The 24,192-nt window shown below is 44.9% G+C and overlaps 4 protein-coding genes across 4 annotated transcripts; 2 read left to right on the forward strand and 2 right to left on the reverse strand.

The window, feature by feature from the left end:
• Positions 1-692: 692 nt before the first annotated feature.
• GLAREA_07775 (uncharacterized protein) lies at positions 693-1,220 on the forward strand (the record flags this gene model as incomplete). The annotated part of the gene is made up of 3 exons (XM_008082462.1): positions 693-750; positions 796-1,112; positions 1,164-1,220. 3 exons carry the CDS (start codon positions 693-695, stop codon positions 1,218-1,220), a joined length of 432 nt encoding a protein of 143 aa, XP_008080653.1.
• A 7,343-nt stretch (positions 1,221-8,563) lies between these two features.
• On the reverse strand, positions 8,564-10,466 carry GLAREA_07776 (uncharacterized protein; the record flags this gene model as incomplete). Its single annotated transcript, XM_008082463.1, has 6 exons — positions 8,564-8,785; positions 8,838-8,990; positions 9,040-9,372; positions 9,421-10,006; positions 10,060-10,195; positions 10,244-10,466. 6 exons carry the CDS (start codon positions 10,464-10,466, stop codon positions 8,564-8,566), a joined length of 1,653 nt encoding a protein of 550 aa, XP_008080654.1.
• Positions 10,467-11,164: 698 nt separating this feature from the next.
• On the reverse strand, positions 11,165-11,581 carry GLAREA_07777 (uncharacterized protein; the record flags this gene model as incomplete). Its single annotated transcript, XM_008082464.1, has 2 exons — positions 11,165-11,233; positions 11,450-11,581. 2 exons carry the CDS (start codon positions 11,579-11,581, stop codon positions 11,165-11,167), a joined length of 201 nt encoding a protein of 66 aa, XP_008080655.1.
• Positions 11,582-12,196: 615 nt separating this feature from the next.
• GLAREA_07778 (Protein kinase-like (PK-like)) lies at positions 12,197-24,085 on the forward strand (the record flags this gene model as incomplete). The annotated part of the gene is made up of 7 exons (XM_008082465.1): positions 12,197-12,871; positions 12,936-13,312; positions 13,367-13,539; positions 13,605-14,765; positions 14,818-16,945; positions 17,162-22,743; positions 22,797-24,085. The coding sequence occupies 7 exons, from the start codon at positions 12,197-12,199 to the stop codon at positions 24,083-24,085; spliced, it is 11,385 nt and encodes a 3,794-aa protein (XP_008080656.1).
• Positions 24,086-24,192: the final 107 nt, after the last annotated feature.

Consider the following 24,192-nt stretch of genomic DNA (forward strand, 5'->3'; position numbering starts at 1 on the left):
CATAACCCACGATAGAACATACCATACACGATATCACGCATACGCTCTCATACTCAATCTCCTTACCAAAACATCCCGAATCTCCCCCCGGATCAGACTCTCTCCGTCAAGAAAGCTTGTGAAGCCCGCGTCAGGACATGGCCCTTCGAAACCCATAGCATCAGTAGATCATACCTCCACTCTCTGAGCCTCTCCCATCGGGACATCGCTCAATGTCCGCTGTCACCAAACTTCACCTGCCGTCATCGTCCGTTCTCACTCAAACATCCCATCTTGATCGTTCCGTCAGAATTCACCCTGGGTTGGCATCTGTGACAGACCTCCAAACGGATCCTAGATCCAGGTCTGTGAGTAGGTGACCTCCACCCACCGGCTTCAGAAAAGAAGCCAAGCCAGAAGATTATATACCCGATCGCTCCCCACCCATCCTCACGGCCTTCTTTTCTCTCTTCCCTCACCAGCTGCAGCGCACTCGTCGTCGGTATTCGATAACCTTCTTTTCTTTCTCGATACCTTCCACCAACCCAATTCATTCTTTCCGCCGGTTCGGATAATTACCCTTACCATTCGACATTCTTTCAGTTCAATCACGCCTTCGATCATAATTTAGACCCGTTTAATCCATTTCGATTCGAATCATTTGTAGAAGTTGGAAATAGGATATTAGGATTTAAGAAGATCAATTCGTCAACATGGGAAAACTTATTAAGAATCATTGGGCTCGTCTCATCATCTTGACCGCTTCAGCTTGTATGTGTAATCATATTCTTCTTGTTTCATTGCTAATTATCTCAGATCAATTCGTAGCTGGTGTTCACGGTATCTTCTGGCCCAAAATCTTCTGGGATTTCCTCACCAAAAACCTCGATGGAGCCGTAAAACCGATTCCCGTCCTTCAAGTCATCAATATCCTCCTCGGTCTCATCATGTTCGCTTGGGAATGGCCTCTTGGTGCTATTGCTGGATCGGCTGTGCATCGTAGTATCGAAGCTCGATTGGTGGTCCTTCCAATGGCGATTTTGGCCGCGGCGTTGTTGTATCAGGGTACCAATGCAGCGATTTATTACATCGTGGGCATGATTGTGTACTTTTGGGCGTATAGTGAGGGAGAGGTATGTCTATTCACCATCACCTAATAAAACCACCCACTAACAAACCCCTAGACTGTCGTTGCAAAAGCATGGTCACTACCACCACGAGTCCGACCCGGAAAAGTATAGATACCCAACCCTTCTCACCAAATCTTCCGCCTTTTCTCCTCCACCCACGCTATGACGGATCATGGATCATGCCTCTAGACCCTCGCTTCTTCTTTCGATTCTTGAACCGGCATGACGTGGTTTCAAGATCGTATGATGGGTTCTACGCATCAAGAGCAATGTATATACGATGGAACAAGACATACTTGCACACACAAATTTTAGAAGATGTGAGAAATCTGAAGATTATTTTTTGATATCGCTGTTTATTTGAACTGGTGGGATGGATTGGAAAGGGAGTTGGTTTGTTTTTGACTTTGTTTTGATTTGCATTTGAGCGATGGAGTTTTTTTGATTTGATTTGGTATGCATGTGCATTTGATGATTAAAGGATGTGGAGGGTGGAAAGAAAGGGAAGGGGACATTTGCATTTTGGCATAGCGGTTTGAGATGAGATGAGTCTTTAATAGGTTAGAGAATTGGGAGGTGATACTCTGAGTCGTTTCTTCTTTGTCTTGTCTCGTGTTGTCCTATCTTAACGTGTCTACGGACTTGTTCGCTCTTGTTGAGGGTCCTTACGGATGCGTATTGTAGGAAGTATATTTAATCCCCTCTCCATCTAGATGGAAGAAGTATACGAATAGCCTTGGACTGCTTCCCATGTGACGAACCACATGGGATTGAAATACTCTGCCGATTTGTTAGTTTGTAGGATGAGAGAATCGTGCAGACGCTATCTTTAAAAAAAACTCAACAACTCATCACCGATTGTATTCATGAGCATGTGTTGTGTCATGGGAGGGGGAGAGTCTGTCGCGGAAAGTAAGGTTTGTCACCGATTCCCTTTCTTACTTTTTGCGAGGTTTGAAGGGTGAAGGGGGTTTTTTTTATTGAGGAGGGAGATGGTTGTGTGAGAGGTGATGTGTGAATGCATTTGATATGTGTAATAACTAGGAGATTTGATGATGCTGGGGAGATTCGATTGGTGCTAGGGAATGTTGGACATATCTCACTCCACCCAGAAATGAAGCCTCTTCCTCTCCTGCAATCTCGACGATATTCAACACCACACTCAACCCCCGCTATCTAAAAGAAGTAAGGATGTGAATAAATGTCTTTTCGTCCTAGATTTTGCGATGGCGGCTGTAAAAAAAGGGGGGGGGTCAACAGCATGCGTTAGGCTGGGGAGTCTGATGGTTGAGGGGATAGGGGGTTTGGTTTTGTTTGTTCTACACTTGTAGTTTGTTGGTGTGTTTTTTTGATTTGAGGTTCTGTGGTGGTGATGGAATGGTGAGGGAAGAGTTGGGTTTGGGGCTTTGGGTTTGGGTTAGGGGGTGTATAAAGTAAGATGCTCGGTCTAGGGAGATGGGAGGAAGAGACCGCTAGACTGGGAGTTCTGCATAGAAGGGGGTAGGAGGCTTGTTGTGCTTCTTGGGTTTGGATCTGGCGGGGGGTTGGTGGGAAATGTTTGGGGGAGATGGTCTGAGAAATTTTGACGCGAGAATGAATCGTTCGTCACCGATTCTAAGTCCACCACCGATTTCTCATCTTCCACTAAGTAGTAAGTAATCGAAAGCGATACCGTGAAGCATGTGGCAGCGCACTCGGTACATGTTTTAAGGAAAAGATAACATGCTAGCTTACATCACACTCTCCTTGTCTTTTGGGTCAAGCAGGAAATCAAAAAGGACATTTTCTGTGTTTGTGCGTCGATCTTGGACGGCGGGGTTGGAGTACTGTGGTAAATGACTTGAATTGTTTCTTGTATTCTGGACACGTGAATTGGCGGTGTGTGTTGTGAAAACTGAGGTTTTTTGGCAGGAAAGGGGGTATTGTGGGAAGGGGATTGGGGAGGGGTGTTGTTGAAATATATGTTGTGTTGTGAGGGTCGGGTTTGGCTGGTGAGATAGAGGAGTAAATTTGAAATTTAATTAAATTAAAGTAGTTTGATTGATTTGTTAATGTCTACTATATTATCAATATAAAGCTATCTTTCCATATCCTAACAAAAAGGCAACATGAATATATGTAATCATTCATAAACCTCTCGAGAGGACACAACAACCCACTGGAACGACAAGTAATCACGATGCAACTTGGATATATCCGTACTCGTGATTGAGAAGCGAGGTCTTTGAAAGTGATAATGAGAATTTGAAATGAAGGATGAAAATTTGAAAATTGGTGAAAAAGGCTGTAAGGAGGGGAATGTTGTTGAAATTGTTTTCGTTGCCGATTTTTGTGTTAGGGGTGGTGAGGTTGGGAATAAGTGATGGGTGCTAAAATTTACTTTTGGGGTTGAGTTCAGGAGTGTTTGTGGGCTTTGTGCTGTCATTTTACCATATCCGACTCATTTTAAGCAGCTGCATGCTCGGGTAATCCTGGCAGCTGGTGATGATGTAAACAATCAACCCTCTGTATCTGTGCATCTATTAAATAAGGGTGTTACTAGCTAAGTTCTATTGAGGTTGTCTTCTCCTTTTTGGAAAATTGAATGGGAACTTTAGGTATTGATGATTGTAAGGCTGCTGCATATAGTATTCTTTGTGGTGATGGGGTTGGGAGATAGGAGGAGGTGGATAAGGTTACGGATATTTTTTTAGGGGTAGCAATATCGGGGGAGTAGAGAGTTATAAACAAAGTTTATGCCGAAAACTACGATGTTAGAGGGGATGAACATGAGGGCGCAATATGCTTGGGTGGGAGGTTGGGTATTGTATAGGATAGGTGACTTGAGATAGGAGGGGAGAGAATACTGGGAACTGGAAATTACTGTTCGGGGATGTTATATTCCTACTTTTCCTCAAAATCTCAGCACAAAAGAAAGAAAAGTTCGTCACCGATTTCAACTTCACTACCGAATTGTCCTTCCTCACTTACTGACTGCAAAAAGAAAAAAAGGAAAACAAAGGTCATCTACACGAAAACTAATAGCACAACTCTCACACCCAAACTTTCCACGAAAGTTCCATAATCTCACTTACTTTTTAGCTCAAGCGGTCTTGTTTGTGAGTTGTGTTAACGGCTGTGCGAGAATTGACTAGGCACCCCGTCTCTATTTATACCTCTTATTTTTTAAGATATTGTTATACACTTCTACTAACCTAGTTAATAAGATAAAGAATTAAACCAATTTTTTATATTTTTATTAGAAAAAAACCCTTTTAAGTTATACTTTATAGAAATAATATTATTTTTAAATGATTCTTGTACAAATTTAGGTGGTCGGACTTTATAAAGGTTATGGCCGATAAACAAGCTATTTCGGTTCCCAAGCCGAAAAGCTCGAGGAATGGACGAGAGATGGCTTTCGAGTCCGAGTTTGGAGCTTGCCTCCATCACGAGGATGAACCGAGTATTAGTGGTATTGGTAAGTGGGGTGGTATTGATATCGAATTCATCCGACATTCTGAGCGTGGAAAAGGGCAGTTCATCACCGAAACCTGTCTCTCTACCGAATCCTATTCTCACTTCTTGCTGCATGACCAGGAAATGATAATATGACATACGTCGCAGTTCTCGAGTACTTGGATAAGTATCTGGTGTTATAGAAAAGGGAAGATGTGAGTTGGAGATTGAATTACTGCCTTACTCCAGCGGGAAACATTCTTTGAATTCAACGAAGCTTTTTAGTAGTATGAGGTTGTAGGATGAGGTGGTAGTTTTTGAGTGGGGATGGATAGAGTGTTTAGGAGTTGAGGGGAAGGGCGAGAGAAAGAGGAGAGTTGGTTCTAGGGTTTCGAGATGGGAAAAGAATAGGTGAAATGGGAACTGTTTCTGGTAGGGGATAGGTATCTAGATGGAATTACTATTGTTATTCCAGACATTCAGTGGAAATATCAGGGAAATAAGTGTATATATATACAAGTATATCCCTTCGTCAACCTCCTATTCATGAAAGAGATATGATGATGCGTGCTCGCACTCCTGTGTGGAGGAGGGAGTGGTGGAATACTTTTGTTGAGGAGAGAATACTAGGAACTGAAACTTCTTTTTAGATGCAATAGTTATGTGTTAATATTCTTGGTTATCCACATAATTTTCATGGTAAAATTAGGGGAAGTTTGTCACCAAAATCGCTTTGACTCCCTCACTGACTCGCCGAAAATAGATTATCCACATGGAAAATAACACCATTAAACACAACTCCTACAAAACCCCAGTGTCTGAAACACACTTTACAGCCCCACTCTATCTTCGAATGAAGCAGTGATGAAGACAGATAGCTGCAACGGCTTTGAGGGACTATGAGTGGTTCGTAAGAAGTTTTATGTTCTTGATTTCCCCTAAAGGAATGAGAAATTTAAAAAAGAAAAATGTGAAATTGAAAAGAAAGAGAATCAGGGGGGTTTAGGGAGAGTTTGTGCTTGTGGGGCGTTAGAGGGAAGGACGGATTTTTGGGTGGAAAAAACGATGACTGGATATATGAATCCAGTTGTAGTTTTATTTCCTCAAGTTGTGGTGGAGAGATATTAGAGGTGAGGAGGTGTATAAGAATGTACGGATGTCAATTATATCGGAGGTAAGAATGAGCAAACCACATGTGCCTTGTGCAAAGATGGGAGTCGTTTTCGGCTAAAACCTATTTTGGGGGGAGTTGAAGAGAGGATGCTGGGAACTAGAATTTTTCGTTAAGGGGTTGTAGTATTCCTAATTTGTCTAGGTGAGTGACTACCAACACTAAACAAGAGGAAGGTGTCACCGAAATCCAACTTCACCACCGATTTCCTCACTACCCCAGCACCGTAGTACTATCTATACAGACGTCAATTTAGGACGGGGGTTTCTCAGAGTAGGAACACTACTAAACAAAACATCTCATGTGAGCCTCACAATACTGAACTCTCTTTTACACCTAGCACTACAGGTCTTGCCAGACTTCTTTGGCTGTTAAAGGACTAGTAGTAGTTTATGGGGTTTTATGTTGTTGATTCCAAAAACAAAAGGAAGAAAAGAAGAAAATGGAGAAAAGGGGAAATTGTGTAAATTGAAAGGGCCGAAGGAGAAACAAGATTGGATTCGACGGGGGAGGGTTTTTGTCTTGTGGAATCTTGGATTGGAGAAGGGGTTTTTGGGAGAGAGTTGTGAAAGTGATTGAGGGCGATGGGGAGATGGAGAAATAATTTATATTCTATTTTCTTGGTACACAAATTAGATGGAAATATTGGGGAGACGGGATATAAATTTCACACCTCTGCCTCGTGGTTTTTGAGGTAAGAACCATGAACTGCGGCGCCTACACTGTGTTTGGGAAGGAACTTATATATGGCCGGAATTTTTGGTGGAGGGGTAGGTTGCGGAAGTTAGTGGGAGGATATTCTTCGGTTGTCTTAAGTGAGACGGCGTGAATGGGGTATGTGAATGGGATATTCATTGTGTTTCGAAGTTTGAATGCGAAGTTTAGACCGAAATCGACCTCACCACCGTTTTCCCTCCCCCCATTTTCTACCTCCTCGAACAAGAGATATCAAACTAGAACACAAACGCATCGATATCGTGATACACGTGCAGGAGAAAACCTTCCAGACAAATGTTCATCTAAGGATATCTCTCTCTCTATTTGCGACAGCAGTCTCTGTCTCCTGGTTTAGTTTATGGATCTAGTTAGGTAGTTAGGTATTTATGGAGAGACTTACGGGGACTGGGTAGAGGATATTGTGTTAAACTCAAATTTCGTGTTTGAGATAGGTTGATAATTTAGAGAGTTGAGGGGAGACTTTCTGTTGACTTCGTATAGGTTTTAATAGTGTAATAGTAAGGTAAGTAATATACCTTATCAATTACAAATCACGCATTTAACTCACAACCAATCCATCGACATTCTGTAAAGAACCTTTGACCTTCAATCTCCCAAGCTAGTTGCCAACCTCTCCATCAACATCTCAATCTCTAACCAAACAAACCCCTGTCACGCACCCCGTATCGTGTATCTTTTTGTAATACTGTGAATAAATTTTTGAAGTCCGGGTAGTTAACTTCTCTACCGCGCAACAAAGGTGACCCTCAAACATTTATTGTAACGGGTTGTCATACAGCTGACCTGAGTAGGTGAATTAGTCTAGCGGTATAAATAGTGGAGTTTATTTCTAGGTTTTCGTACAGTTGATGTTTGTGGAGGTCTTGAGATACGAGAGGAAGTGGAAGTTATCACCGAAATCAACCTTGTCACCGATTCACTCGCTCCCGTCCCCCCCTCTGTCCATTCACCTTGAAAGAAATGCCTACATGTAAAAAAAACTTAACAACATGGGCTTGTCTTCAGAGTAATTTATTGGAAAACCAAAAGAGTGTCTCTTGTCAGCTGGGATACCTTTCCCTGCAACAAGTTCAATTGCAGGTTCTATCTAAAAACGAGAGCAAAAGCTTAATCGTAAAAGATAATGAAATAATGCTGGCTCTGATTTCTTTCCAGCGACAACCATGTAAATTGCGTTGTATCTATTCGTAGTCCTCAATCCTATGGAGGAGATCTGCTAGGGATTCTATGGTGTGAAATTAGTTTTTCGGGGGAAGAGGATGAATATTTTGACTTGGGTTGGTATGATGTCACTTCATTTATTTCTCGCTGGCCTAAAGAGATTGCAATCTAGAGACTAGAACGTAAGATGGCTATGTGTCTTTGTTTCGTAGTTTACGGATATTTGGATTTGAAAGGGTGGATAATCCGAGGAGAAATGTTGGAGTGAAGTACCAAACGTTCGGAAAACTACCGAAGCTAGAGTTAAATTGATCAGAGTAGGCCAAAAACCCTCAGGTTCAAATGAAAACTCTAATGCCAGCAAGATAGCATTTATTACAACTTACTATACGTTTGGTGTACGTTGTGTTCATAAGAGATCTCGAAATAGATCATAAGTCCCAATGTTCTTGCGATGTATATGGGTATAATTCTAGGATCTCTTTTGTGAGGATGCGGTGGAGATTGTGGTGGGTTTGTTGTAAAGTACGGTGGGGATTAAAAGTTTAATGTAGAAGTGAAGAAAAGTGATATATAGAAGGAGAATTTTGTCACCGAAATTGAGATTTTTGTCGATTGTGCGACTAGATAATAGTCAACGCGAATCCAAAAATCTTACCGAGTTCTACATGTTTCCAAACCCTTGTTCGTGCTACGGCTCTTACGCACACTTCTTTAAACACGAATAGAGGCGATTAAAGAAGGTAATAAAGCTCGAGTGGGCCGTAGGGTAGTCAGAACTACATACGGCTCAAGGGTATTTTTACTATGCTAAATGGCAATTGTAGAGCTCACCCTTTACGAGTTATAATATTTGTTATGATTCTTAGCTTAGTATCTTTCTGTAATTCATATGCATACCCGGGGACCTTCCACTAGCCCCATGAAACCGTTCTCAGCAGGGAGTTTACTGTAACTTTTCAATATCCCGCTTGGCACTTTGATCTATCTTATAAAAAGCATACCCAGCACCTAGGATAGTCAGAATCGTCAACGGTACTGTAACCTGTAGCCACCGGTCCATTGCCACTTGGGAGAACGATCCCATATATTGACTATTCAAGTCGGAAGTGCTTTCGTCGCCACCACCCGGGTTTTGGTATTTGATGATATCCGTGCTGAAAAACGTCTACATGATAGTTAGTATAGGTGAAGTTAGATTATCGCGCTGGTCAACGTACTGATACAAACGTGGCTGGTAGGTAGAGTAAGGTTACAACGGTGATGATACGCATTGCAATCGCCTCACGCTGAGATGCCTGGCTGATCTTGACAGTGATTCTCGTGAGGCCTTCCATCTTTTCTGTTGCTTGACCTTGAAGAAATTGTATGATCTATTCTGCATTAACTTCCAGACCTGGTCTCTGGCATACGATGACTTACGAGATTCTTCCTGTCAGCCGCGATCTGCGTCAGTAATTTCGCACGAGCAATCTGCATCCTTGAATCGGATATCATATCATCGATCTTCGTAGCGAAAGCATTTACACTTTCTTGACATGTTGTATTGGTAGCCAAGTCAAAATCTTTAATTTTCAAAGGATTCATCAAGCGGATGTAGAAGTCGCGAATCGATATGAGGACGTCTGTATTTGTTTCTAGGACCATGATAGCTTCTTTGGCCCGATCTTCGTGATACTGAACAGACTGTATATCCTGCGGTCTGTATTCGTGCTGCTCTTTTATACCACGGGCACTGTATAGAACGTTACCAGTCTGTGAAGCCGGTTAATCTCAGGTCTTGGTGGGCGACATAATTCTCACCTCAGTGTCAATGACATCTTCTAGCCATTGTATATACCATCGCCACTCCTCTATAGACCAGTAACAATACAAAAGATGCGTTGTTAAGCTGGTTCTGAAGCATTCTGGTCCATCGGCAAATGCACGATCTTCTTTCCTTCCATGTACTGCCGTCATTTGTACAACCCGTTCGAAGATGTCCAAATTCCCTTGCGTGACAATCCACAAGGTCGTTCCTATCTCCACATCAAATTGGTGATGTATAGCTGCTTGTCGAATGGACCATTGCATCTCGGAAATAGGAACTCGTATAGGTTGGCCCCGTGGGTTGGACCGCATTTTACGAGCAACAGATTTGAGGTTATAAGTTAGTTGATATTGACGTCCACTTCTACGCAGGGATGGAATGGGTAGTTGGCGACTTGGTCGTGCAAAAGTCATTTGCTCATGGAAACCACTAAATCTGAGGCCTCTGGCTTCATTTTGAGATCCAAATACAAACAGAAAGTCAAGATATGCTGGATTAACCTGGTGGTAGCTCAATATGCGAAGTAGCATTTGTCTTGTGATATTCAGGGGGTCCCGTGAGCTATCGCCGTTGATAAAGCTGGTTAAAACTGTGTTAATGATTGGATTCTGTGGCATCTTCAGAATACTCACATGAAGCGGCATTTTGGATCTTCAACAGTTGCATAGCTGCTACTAGGTGTAGCATCCCCGAGCCACCTCTTGAGAGAATTATCGTCGATTATCTTATTAGGGCCATTGCCAGTTCTTCGGAGGCCGCCATTGTTGCCTGTCTTGATCAACGAGGATTCTTACAGGGGATGATGCCAATTCTCACCAACTCCCGTGAACTCGCGAATCGGGACGTAAATGGAATTACTTTTGGTGAACAATCTCGGTGAAAAATCATCCAATCTAGCACGCTGTGCCTGGAGAGCAGCTTCATATGAATTTTTCAGAAGAATGTTCGCTGGGTATAATTCAAAATCCTTGTATGAGTCTTCAAATTGTGGTGGAAGCTGCAGGTTGGGCCGGCTTGTGTTTGAAGCTTGAGCTGCCATGCGCGATGGTAAATTTAGAAGAGAGCAAGTTGCTCCTTCGTTTCTAGCATTGATGTGAGTTTTGTACGTTCTGCAGTTGTCATGAACTGCGGGACCATGATGCGAGCAGCCTCTGGTTCTGTCTTGTGCTCAACCATGGTGGCAGTGCCCAAAGCTCACCCGCCACAAGGCTGCCTTGCAGGGCGTGGTGGAGGACGAGTCTCGACTTATTCCAACTTCTGTTTACGTGCTGCAAAACAGTTGTTTGATTTGAGAATAAGGATAACGAAAGTGTCAATATTGAAGATACCAACGAGCCCTGCTTTTGGAAAGATAGCTTTTAATGGTCGAATAGTTACTCTAGGCATCTACCAGGGGTGGTACGAATTCAGGGTGATTTCCCAACTGATCAACTCCCATACAAGTATGATACTTCCTTATTACTCTTGTCACAAGAGACATTAAGATAAAAGATGGGCCTTAAATAATTTTCTCGAGCACATAGAATATCCTTCATTGCCTTGGTATTCTTCCTTCTATACTTCTAATTAATACTCAGAGAGTCTGGATATCAATTCGTACACCCCATGTAATCTTTCATGGAGTGACTATTTTCTTCGTTGAAATTGTACATGTTTTAATCGTCACTTATTTGTACACAGATTTGTTACGAGTAAAGAGTCCCGGTTTAGAACATTTCATTTCCCCAATTCACAACCTCAATATTCTGGCTCCAAAACCCAATCTTTCTCCACCTCTCGCAGCGTAGATATCTCATCTCGCTCTTTCTGCACCGCGTCAGTAGTTGTATCAAGCTATTTATTAAGGTAGTGCATGCCTCCAAAAGCATGGGCTAGGTACTCACCAGCGTTAGCTTCGTTGGTACCAGAAAACAATACTTGTCCAACTTCAATTTGATTTTCTATGTTCACCTCTTCAGCGGATAGCTACCAATGGAGGGGATAGCTGAAAGGTGTAGCTGGAATAATCTGCAGGCAACGTACATCGCCATCGAACTTGTAACCCTCTGCAAGAAATCTATTCTCCAGCCAAACTCGAAGGTCATCGTTGGCCAAGTTGTACGATTCAACCCGGTCTTCAAAGCGTGTCGTGGATGGTGGTTTCTTCGCTGCCATTTTGGCGAAACTTAGCGTCTTTCGAGCCCCATGAAAGCGAGGGAGGGTCGAATGACTGGAATTTGACCGACTCATGACTCCGAGAAGTACTCTGAGCAGGTGTTATAGCTTGCGAGTCCTAGCAGGCAGACAGTTATCTGGAAGAGAAATCGCGAGACTCAATGGAATCGTCTACTCGTAGGCGCCAACCCAAAGATGCATTTAGAGCCTCCGTCGATTGTCAGCGGGAGGTTCGCGCCGTGCCGTGCTCCAAATTTCGAGACGTCAAGCTTGCGCAAGTTAGGTAGTAACAACAACTCCCCCCTTAGGTACGGATTGCTCACTGAAAGAAGTTCCTAAATCCTCATCGGTGGGCGAAGGAAAGAATTGCGATCTCAATATGACAGCGAATGGCGTCTATGCAACCTATCCGCCTTGAGCCTCAGCCGCAGCGGCACGACTATCATCCAAGATGCAGAGCCTTGCCATACTCTTCGCCCCGGTACCATCAGTACGCAGCAGCATGGAACTTTCGCTATTTGTTGTTTAGCACAGAGAATCGAAGTCCATCAATGCAGCTTCGACGCCGCCCACCTCTTGACGGTGCCTTTTTGCCGCGCAGAAGGCACACCAGCGATGGATACGAGTACTTTCACTGTACTGCAGACCGGATACGAGCACGCTATACGAGAATTCTCTGCCAAAGTCCAACAACTCACTACGAAGACGGCGAAAACAGCGTGCGGGCGAGAGTATATTCGAATCTCAAAGCTCAAAGAGTGGCTTGAAAGCGAGACGAGGTTACAAGTTCAGGGATGGACGGAACCACGGGAAACACATCAAATAACGCGTCTATTGCATGCTGCGTACAGCCAGTACACTGGCCAGCCCCGGAAAGAACAATTGACAGGAGAGAACTCTTGTCTAATTGTCTTTAGTATACTTCTTCAACTGGGACAAGGCCATCTCATTCATATTCTCAAGAGAAGTCACAAAGTGGTTGATTCGCATCTGCCGATCGACCTACCCACCTTACAACATGTTTTCAAGAAGGAGATCTTGCCATACCCGGAGAATCTGGCAGAGGATTTTAATAAGGAGCAATGGAAGTTCTGCCCTGCGAAGTTTGAACTCGGATTGGATATGAACTTCGACGAGGATCATATCTTACCGATATACAAGAAAATGAAAATCAACGAAAAGGGGGGAACTGCAACCATTTGGCAAATATCAGTGATGGAAGAATTTGTTGGTGTTAGATTGCGTGACGCTGTAAAGAGCGCGCGGTACGAAGACCCAGATTATGGACCAGTGAGTGCTACGCTGAAAGCAAATGCAGAATCAACAACAATTGTACTGATTCATCACCATCTAGTGCTATGCGCTTGTTTTAAAGGCATTTGAGTCGGAGAAAAGGGCCATATTTGTCAACGAAAGGCATGCATTTTCCAAGCTAGGTTATGAAAATGGTAACATGATACGATTCCTTGGTGAGTATCGCCATAGGCAAACCCATCACGCCGAACAAAGCGAGCGAGTAGAAGGAGAACTTGTTATTTTGAAGACGACGTACAACATCCTCCTTGAGTTTGGGGAGTGTGATCTTGCCGAACTTTTCGCAAAGAATGTACCCCCTGTCCACTCTAGTGAGATTGAGGCCTTTTGGCGAGATATATTCGAGGTAGCCGACGCAATAAGAGACATGCACAATCTCCGAACCAACAATGATGGAATGATCAAAGAGTACTGGGGGTAGGGCCTCTACTACAAAACCCGATGGCTGCTTGCGTTGCTAATTCTCGACAGGTGGCACGCAGACATCAAACCAGACAATATTTTACAAGTTCAAGGGAAGTTCAAATTGGCGGATCCAGGCTTCGCCCGCTTTGTGGAAAAGCCAAAACAGGGCGAGAAAGAAGAGGAAGTAGCTGCTCTACGTGCACCCCCACAAGTTCTGCTGGGAGGGACCACTACTTATGGTAAGTCGCAAAATATCATCACACACTTGGTAACCTGAGTTCTATCGTTGCTGATCACAGCTTAGGTGCCCCTGAGCAATACTCGCACTCTTCGCGCCTCGAGAACCCGGTTGATCAGTCCATCGACACCTGGTCGCTTGGCTGTGTGTTCTCGATTACCGCCACGTTTGTGGTGCTTGGCTATCAAGGCGTTCAACAGTACAGCAAATTGCGAGCTAAAGCAATCAAAGATCAAATTACAAGTCAGGAGGTCCAACCAGATTTGGGACCTGAGACTACAGCTCTTAACTACGGAGATTACTTCCACAATGGTTTCAACGTCCTTAGTGCTGTCACTAGTTGGCACGATTATCTGCGCCACTGCATGCGGTCTACAGATAAAATCACATATCAAGTGCTTAATCTAGTAGACCGTGATATGCTAGTTGGACGTGAATCTAGGAGCAAGACGTCGACAGAAGCAATATGTAAAGAGCTTTCCCACATCCTCAGTCAAAACAAGAGCCGGCCACAAGCTTCACTATTATCACCAATTATGGCTTTCCTCAAGGAGCTCGATGACGACCCGGAAGAGATGATCGACGATTCATCTTTTGTGACTGTTCTTGGCAGCGACGATATTCAGGGCAATACACCTCAAGATATACAGAATCGCAAGAAGCTTCGCAAAAGTCATCTTATTCAAACGAATCATCGCTCACACATGAAAGTACCGATTTCTCGTCGCCAGGATGAACTCGAGGGTGCTCATAGTTTCATTAACACATCGATACAGGTTGAAGATACCTCCATGTACTCTAAAGCGCCGTCTGCTTATTACAAGCATGAAACTCAAAGTCCGGAGCAGAGGACAAGCTCTGAGACTACACTGACCATGTCTCCAGGGCATACACACATTCAAGCGAAACCGAGAACTGAATACGTTGTCGCTACTCCAGCTCTGAAACTTACATCACAGAAAGCCATGTGCCTGATCAACCACGTCTTTCTGCCACCAGTACTTCCCGAACAAAACGATCTCTCGACCGAGGACGACGATCTGCTTATTGAAGCTGTTAGCTGCGCGCTTGATGAATTCCGGGCATGTCTTAGCCAAGATAATCACGAGGCAATCGATACGGCCGCCAGCGGCTTAGCTGCCCTTGCGCATGTACGGGATTCCGCTGGCCATATCGATGAAAGCCGCTTGCAGAAAGTTATGGCTGGCGATGCTTTCACAGGGAAAGGTAATATCGTCTACTGACATAAACTTGAGAGATCCGTTCTGACTACAACTAGACTTCATTCTTCCTTTGTATATTGCAGCTCAAAATGCCGCTGTTATCATTAAACGCAAGGACGCGCGTTTCTGTATTGAGACATTCGAAGTCGCCCCAGCCGATGATTCTGTTGTATCAACTCGCGGTCGCCTGCGGCGGTGCTTCCCTGGTCCAGCGGCCATAATTGATCAATCCACCTTTATCGACTCAAAGTTTCGGGGAATGCTTTTACAAATGCTGTCCAAGTTAAGCCAGGAAACAATCCCGGAGATGATAACACCAGGCAATACTACAAACCCACGGCTCATCACCGAATTATTAGCAAGCATGTTGGGGTCGATGGGATCGTTTGCTTCTCATAGGAGACTTTGGAAGAACACCAGAGAAGAATCAATCATTTCTGCTGTTTCTAACCCCTGGAGGAGATCACCTTTATGGTTGATGATTCGTGTCACCCTGCACAGAGTTCTCGACAACCTCGACTCAGATACTCCTCAAAGTCTTTACAAACCATTCATGGTCTTCTTCATGGGCTACATTGCGAAGAACGCTGCTGGTTTGAATTTGCAAAGCGACATTGTCTACTGCATGCATGCGAAGATTTCTCGACGGCTGATTAAGCTGAAACCTGAAGCAGATCAAATTTGGCTCCAGCATACAGCCAAGATTTTGAAGCGGTCGACTGGTACGATTCGTGACAGGTGGCATAGGATTGTTCGCCAATCTGACCCTGCTTCTCACTGGTCTGCTCTTGAGACTTTGGATCTTGATCAGGATGTTATGATGGACCTTGCTGAACTTCATGTTCACATCTCCGCAATCCAAAAGCGGGAGCCCGTCTCGGCTACAAAAGCATTCAAGCCTAGGGATAGTATAACGTCCTATGATGCGAAGTCACTTCCGGAGATTCTAGGCCCATTTTCCGATGAATACAAAACACAAGAGTTGGCCTTGCTCGAATCCTGGGTTGAAATGAATCTTTCAGAGTGGATGGAAGACAACTATCAATCTGCCTCATTTTGTACCCAGCTCTTGGATTTTATGGTTAGCTATAACGCTATAGCCTCAGAGCATTATGCTCGTAATCCAGAAGCCTTGTCGCACATGATCCTAACGCTAGTCGAGCTTTGGATCGCGTGCGACAAAGCTGTAATCCGAGATTGCAACCTTATGGCCGACTACGATCCTGCGATGCCCCAAGAGCTACTTCAATCACTAGTACTACCTTTGCGGTCGCAGGCTCGGCGACTTTTAAAAGTCGAAACATATTTGAAAAATCGTCAAAGGAAGGCTGACGCGAGTTTGCCGTATGTGTTATCTTCCAATTACAGTGCCAACTGCTTTGCTGCCAGGTATGTTCGGCAATCTCCACGTCATCAAAAGCTCTGGGTGCAAATTTCCGAGAGCGCCACTGAGCAAAAGCAACGAAAAGTTCAAGAGTTCAGGAATTGCAAGAAGGAGTATAGTCACCTCATGAGTCGAGCTCACATGTATCCTTGCTATTGCAGTGTTATTAGAAGCTACAGTGTCTGTAAAAGATGCACTAAAGAGAATGAAGCTTCCAAAATATCAATATCAGTCCATGAGTGGCCGCTACCGAGTGAGGAGTCCAAAGCTCAGTCTATTGTGTTTGAGCTTGACGTTCCTAACGCGCTCGCTGCATGGCGGGAGACTGTGATATTCATGATTGGCGATGTTTTCCAATGTCAAGCAAACCAGCAAGATAAACCTAGCATGGGAATGCCCTTGCAATCGGATCCATCATTAAAACCCTTTTTCCAAAACCCTGGCAATCGGGATTTCCGAACACGCTTGTGGTCATCGACCACCCGGAGCGATAAACGGTTGCGTGTCAAAGACGTGGATGAAAACATGCTCTTTTTGGATTGCTCTCCACGTTATGCTTACCTCGACTCTAAAGTTGGCAACTGGATGACAGGATGGACTGTCAAGTATGATATAGCGAGCAATTTCATGTACAAATTACCTTCAGCAGTTCTCCAAGCATTCATATACCGACCCCCTGACGACCCGAATGGGCCGCCCCCAAATTATGTCCTTGCTAGACTATCAGAACGTCCCGAACATATGACCCGTGACGAGTTCAAAGCTCTGGCATCCATTCCTCTCGGGTTCCACATACAATGGTAAGTCTCTTCTCTTTAGCACAAAACGAAATCCTACTGTACCACTTTGGACTTCAGATTTGCAATTGATTTCTTAACACATCTAAATTGTACCATTGGTCAACTGTGCCAGCCCGGTTCATAGGGTCAGCTATGCCCGCCACACTTGCTTGTGTTGGCAAGAATGCCCCCTGCTGCTCAGACTTATGGCCTTGAGCTGACAAATGATTGATTTAGGATGAACATATTGACGCAACTAAGGATGCCAGAGATTGAGTTCAATAAGATAGAAACCTGCGTAATATTTCTGCAAGTTCTGCATCAAGTTGGCCCTTCTGACGAATCGCTTTCGAGGGCAAGCCATCGGCTTCTTGAAGATGAAGACTTTGCATCCGCATTACTGGAAGCCTTGGAAATCTCGTTGGCCCGTATCAAAGGAAATTGGCTACTATCATACGAATTGGCAATCTTCATCTGGACTTCTGCTAGACTTCTCGCTATCAACAGGCTTCCACAGCTCTTAGCCCGGAATTTGCGGTTTCTTTCGGAAGCCCGCCAAGTTGCTTTTGGATGGATGCGCCAATTGCGAGAAAAGGCACACGCCACGACCCCTGACGAAAAGCGCTTCAAGCTTAAACAGAGAGTAGTTCAACTTGCGCTTATTTGCATAAGTAGCATGGACGTAGACTCAGACATAATGCGCAATGTGTTGTTCGATGACCAAGCCACAGAATCTCCTGAGAGCGCCGCTGTCGTTCTCATTGAGTGTTCCATCACAATCCAAGAGTCCGTGCTACCAAAATCTGAAGATGGGGATGAGTTGTCAAATTTGCTCCGGGAACGTTGGAAGCGACTCTCTTGTCGTGTTCTGCAAATCATCAAGGATGCGATACTTAATGGAAGTCAATGCCTAGATGAAGCTATTCTCATGTCTTGGTCAGCATATCTACCAGGAGGTTCCTGGACGGCTCTTTCCGAACCAATGGGTCACTGGATGGTCACCACGATGCCCTATACTTACGGTCAGAAAAACTTGGAAGTATCATACAATTTCTTGACAGCGCAACTTCTTGTGAGTGGTCTTCCGGTGGCCCGCCTTCCTTCTCAGTACGAGAGCCATCCGTTGTACAGCACCTTCTTTGGCGACTCTGCCATTCAGGCCATGTCTACCTCGGAGCCTGGAATGCAATTTTCAGCCAAAAAGTCATACCATGGCTATGCTATGCACCTTGGGCTCCACGAAAGGTCTGAGTCTACCTGTCCTGACCTCCTTCTTCGGGCGGTGAAGGACGGTGTTGAATATGATCTCTTGCCTCGGAGGCTGTTCTCCGAGATCTTTCCCGCGTCATTTGTGGAGCACCACGTCCACTGGTATAATAGTCAAAGTGAAGCTATTGAGTTTCGGCCGGTGGAAAAGCCTTGGGAGGAGTCAAATGCTAATTGGGAACTTACGAGATTGAATTCCAAATGGCGGCTACAAAAACAAAATGTATACCTTGTCGACATTACCAGTACGACGGCAATGGAGATATCCCGTATCTTCTCTGCTCTCGAGAAACCCAAACATCTTCACATACTCATCCATCATTCTGGCCAGCTCGAGGTGGATCTACCGCGGCTGAGAATCGGATTTAGCATCTCGGAAGATTCCACATCCATCGAGTCCCGTCAATTCCCAGGTATGATCGTCGACTCTGAGCAATCGATTGGAACGCTCGTTGGACTGCAGAGTAAATTAGTGCTCAGAAATAAACAGCAGCTGACCGAAAGGCTTGTTGTGATTCCGGAAGGGCCGATATCATGCATTGAGCACAATGGACATGTGAGAATCTCCGTGAATCCTGATCTGGTCCTTCGTGTCCAAGCATATCGTATCGATAAGCATCTTGGAAAGCTGGTTGACAACGGAACTCTTCAGAGCAAGCTATATCTTTGTTACTTGCACGCACTGTCATCTTACTGCCTACCCGACCCCTTGACTGCTCATACAGGCACCGAACAAGCACTGATGATACTGGGATCAGGTGCTGTGAGATCGTTTAATATTCTCACAGCGGACAATATCAAGCTTCTCATCCTACTTTCTCACCTCGCTCCAAAACAGATCTATCGCGTCAAGACCAACTCCCAAATGAACAATCTGAGTTTCCTATCCAAGCATCCCAAATTTTATACATCTGTACAGGACTTCGCCACACAGATGAGCCAGGAGTACATGTTTCGCCCGGACCTAGCTGGCGATTTAGACCAGCTTCAAGCTTTAGATCACGTCGACCCTGATTTACTCCAAAAATACACAATTCGCTGTTCGACTTTTCGAACTGCTGGCTTTGGTGCCGAGGATTTCATTGTGACAGAAGACTCAACTTACAAAGCAAGGGAACTGGCAGAGGATAACACTCGACGTGACCGAGTCCTTGTGGCTTTGAAAATGATAATGACGCCGTCTCCTGGACTTCCATTCAAAGTGTCAAAAGACCTCTCACACTGCATCTGGACAACGTTGCAACCTAATGTGCTTGGCTCGAATGGCCCTCTAGAATTACGGGAATTCCAATTTCATACATCCTTGCTCACACATACATCAGAAACTCTAGGCAACAATTGGTGTAAGCTGGATAGTGTCAGGGTCATGTTTGAAGGCTCTGGGATAAACCGGTTCCAGATCTTGATGTGGCTATCAACAGTTGCATACTCTACACATGTGGACATGCAGTTCATACAAGCATTGGGTGCACTATTGGCCAACAAGCTCTCGAAGAAGTTGCAGCCACCCTCGACGAAGAGCTCATTTCAATTATTGTCCGGCTATGCTCCAGATTCCCACTTACTCCAAACGACCATTCGGGCCAATCGGTCTCCCAAATGGGCATCCCAAGCCGCAAAGGTCCGGTCAGAAAACTTGTTCTCTGATAAAAAAAGAAAGTTCGAGGCTAAAGATAGCAAACATGTGGAACGATTCGAGTCGATTCTTACGAGTCAATGGCCTTGTGCCATTCCAAACGCTCCAAACACTTCAAGTGGCTGGCGTCTTGAGAGTTACTTTATCGTCGAAAATTCGATGGAAAGTGTTCGGCCTCTATTTGAGTCTTGGTACGACAATCTTCAATTTCGGAAATATTTGCAAAGTTTGGTAGTCGGTTTATCGGCATTGCCTGTCGTCCCAATCAAGGTCCCAAGCATATACACTGCGACCACCGGCACGAATGCTATCAAAGCAAAGACTTTTCTCGGCACAGAAGGATTCTTCAAGCATACAATTCCTTTAGTACCGAACTCTTTGCGCGATCCGTTCGATCTGCCACGCTCCTTGATGCATCGTGGCCAGCGAAAATACCCGGACCTAAGGCTTCCAAGCTTCATTGCCCAGCTTCAGAGTTCACCTAAAACTAGCAGCGAACAGCATTATATTGAGGACTTGACGCGTAGTCTGAGCCTCCTAAAGTCTTATGAGAATGAATCTGCTGTTTCGTTCAACGAAGACGAAATGAAACAAAAGTTGGACGAGAATCTTACCCACAGCCAAAATCGTGTCAACGAACTTCACACCTCGATCACTGATTTATGTTCAAATCTTTCTGCGGCCGCGCTTGGCATGGATCCTGGAGCTTTGCTTCATGCATCGCCACGAGTATCGCGTGTGGTGTTTCTTCAGCAGCTGACACGCACTCGGTGGGATAGAATCTCGGACAGCTGGCGCCATCGATTTCTGAATTATGCTAACGCAGTGGTGGAACTACAGAGGGCTGAAAGGCTATCTGGATACGGAGGTGATACGAGTCACGTTGATTTCCTCAAAGAGCTCATCAATGTTCCGCATAATGGTTGGAACCCAGAGCAGCATCCGGAGTGGCTCCTTGTGGAAATTGAGAGCGGCATCGTTATTCGCGAGGTACAAGGAATGACTGCGCAGCGTATGATTAAACCGTCGACTTCGAACAACGCAGTCATGCAACTAAACATGGGCGAAGGCAAATCAGCTGTTATTGTCCCTATAGTCGCTCTCGCACTAGCCAACGGATCGCGACTCGTACGAGTTGTAGTTGCAAAACCACAATCAAGCCAAATGTTTGAGATGCTAGTTTCCAAACTAGGTGGCCTCGTCAATCGCCGACTGTATCAGATGCCGTTTTCTCGTGCCTCTCAACTGGACGTAAAGCAGATTCAGACCATGCACTCAATGTACAAAGAGTGCGAGAAGGTTGGCGGCATCCTTCTTATTCAGCCTGAGCATATCCTCTCGTTTCAGCTGATGGGCCTCGAGCAGATGATTGCTAAAAAGGAGTCTGTTGGTCGTGCTTTGCTTGATATCCAGCATTTCTTCAGATCCCACTCTAGGGACATTGTCGACGAAAGCGACGAAAATTTTGGAGTAAAAATAGAATTAATATACTCGCTTGGTCAACAGGTGACAATGGAGCTAGGTGTTAAAAGGTGGAAGCTCATTCATCGGGTATTGGATTTGGTCGCACATGTGGCATGGAAAGTGAAAGATAAGCTTCCTCGGTCCATCGAGGTGGATGACAGGCATGAAGAGCGCTTCCCGAAGATCAGAATATTCCAGCCTGATGCCCACGCGATGTTCTTGGATCAAATGGCACATGCAATATGTGACATGGGGGTTCCTGGCCTAGTAATTGCTGGCCGGTCTCCTGAATTGCGGCAGAGCATCTTTGCTTATATCTCAAAGGCTGAGATTTCTACCGAAGAAATTTCTTCTGTAGAGAAAAGTCCGATCTGGACTGACTCTACTACCAAAGGACTGCTGCTGGTTGCACGTGGTCTCTTGGCTAATGGTGTTCTCCAGTTTGTGCTGGGATCAAAACGCTGGAGAGTGAATTATGGCTTGGATCCGAAACGACGACCTCAGACGCAGCTGGCTGTTCCTTACCAAGCAAAAGATAAACCCAGCGCCAGGTCGGAGTTCAGTCATCCTGAGGTCAATTTGATCATCACAAGCCTGAGCTACTATTACGGTGGTTTGAGCGACGATGATTTATTTATAACCTTCAAACATCTGCTCAAATCCCACCAGCCTGGAGATAGATATAGAGAGTGGGTTAGAACTGCACCGAAACTAGCGGGTTCTTTCCACAATTTGACGGGTGTAAATATAGAGGACACAGAACAGTGCACTGAATCTCTCTTCCCGGGGCTTCGATATTCAAAAGGCGCCATTGATTACTTTCTAGTAAATACTGTCTTTCCGGCGGAGATGAAAGAGTTCCCCAGTAAACTGTCAGCGTCCGGTTGGGATCTTGGTCAGCTCAAATCCAATGTCACAACCGGCTTCAGCGGTACTAACGATTCACGTCATCTTCTACCGGTCACTGTGGAGCAGTTGAACTCGCCAGAAACAGGACATACCAACGCCCTCGTTCTAGAGAATCTTTTACGCCCCGAGAATTCTGTGCAACCCGTTTTCCATTCAGAGGACTTGATAGTCTCGGACGCACAGGTGATCTTATCGCTGGTAGTAGGGCTGGATCCTCCAACCAGAGTGATTTTAGACGTTGGAGCTCAAATTCTTGAGCTTAGTAACCTCGAAGTAGCACGAGCTTGGCTCCAGATGGTTCCAGACACGGAGGAGCGTCGGACACACGGTGCTGTTTTCGCTGATGACTATGACACGCTTTGTGTAATAGACAGAGAGGGCCTCATCGAACCTTTGCAAGTGTCTCCGTTAGCTCGCTATCTTGAGTCCTGTTTAGTGTTTCTCGACGAGTCACACACACGTGGTATCGATCTCAAGTTACCATCGGACTATAGGGCTGCAATCACCCTGGGACCCGGACTCACTAAAGATAAGTTGGTACAGGGTATGTTAAACCTTAGCTCGAACTATGGTAGAGTACTTACTAATAGTTAATAGCATGCATGAGGATGCGAAAACTTGGGAACGGCCAGTCGGTTGTCTTTCTCATGCCGGAGGAAATCGAAAGGACCATTCGAACTGTGACGAAAACGAGTTCTCCGGAGCTTATGGTTGGCCATGTTCTGGAATGGACCATCGCGGAAACCTGCCTAGATCTCCGAAATAACATGCCCCTGTGGGCCATACAGGGACGACGATTTGAGACGCAGAAACCTTTCTGGAATGAAAGCAGCGCAGGCTTTGGCTTAAGAGAACAACAGGCTAAGAAGTTCATGGAAGTAGAGGCCCTATCGCTAAAGCTCCGATACCGACCACGAACGGCAACAGAGGAAAAAGCCTTTCGCCGGGACTCTGTAAGAAATAAGAACTTGAAACAGATCCTTGACAGATGCGCCGCATTCGATAGCCATGGATTCAATACCGTAACCTTACGAGAAGAACAAGAACGCGAAAGATCGCGGGAGTTTGATTTTCGCGAGGCCCAACGTGAAATGAATCTCAGATCGGCCAAACCGCAGTACCACAAGGTTCACGAAGATGTCAAGTCATTCGTACAAACAGGAATCCTAAACACAAATTCGCCTGCTTTTCAGCCAGCCTTTAACACTCTCGCATCTACTGCAGCTGCACAGTACTACGATGTAACACGATTCACTCAAGATATTTTTGTCACAGCCGACTTCGCGAGAACGGTTGTGCCTCAAAACCCGACTTTGACGGAGTTCGAAGATATTACCACATTCTATCGACCAGTTCAATTTATACTCACAAGCAAGGTTGGGAAACAGGTCCAACATATGGTCATTATCAGTCCATACGAGGCCCAACAGCTCTTCACTTACATCATGAGCTTGAAGCTCGTCACTCTTCACTTGTACTCTCGACGATTAAATCTCGGCTTTCGCCCCCTAGATAATTTGGACCTCTATACCATTGGTACACCGTTATATGCTAATACTCTGCCCATACGCTCGATCGTTCAACTCAATCTATTCTCTGGTCAGCTGTACTTCAGTTCAGTCAAACATTACAGAGAAACATGCAAGTTTTTGGGTGTGCCCTACCAAATTGAAGATACGGGTGCTGTTTCCATCATCCAACAACCAGAAAAAGTAGCTACGAGCACTGTTTTGCGTGCAGCTCCACGGGACAATCCAGTCAAATTCTTCCAAGAATTTGTGTCAAACGTCCGAGGAGATGGCAGTAGTATAGAGTATACACATCTTGGTAAAACTCTTGAAGGTATCTTATTGACGGAAAGAGATTTTGCAATGGATAAAAATTAGAAAAGCCGTAGAAACAGTTTGAAGGAGACTAGGTGCATTTATATTAGCTCTATAATGTTTATATAAAAGCTCTACGATTGTCTTGAAGATTTCTCCCTAGTTGTCGA

The sequence above is a fragment of the Glarea lozoyensis genome (genome assembly GCF_000409485.1).
Source record: "Glarea lozoyensis ATCC 20868 chromosome Unknown GLAREA16, whole genome shotgun sequence".
NCBI classification, from domain to species: domain Eukaryota; kingdom Fungi; phylum Ascomycota; class Leotiomycetes; order Helotiales; family Helotiaceae; genus Glarea; species Glarea lozoyensis.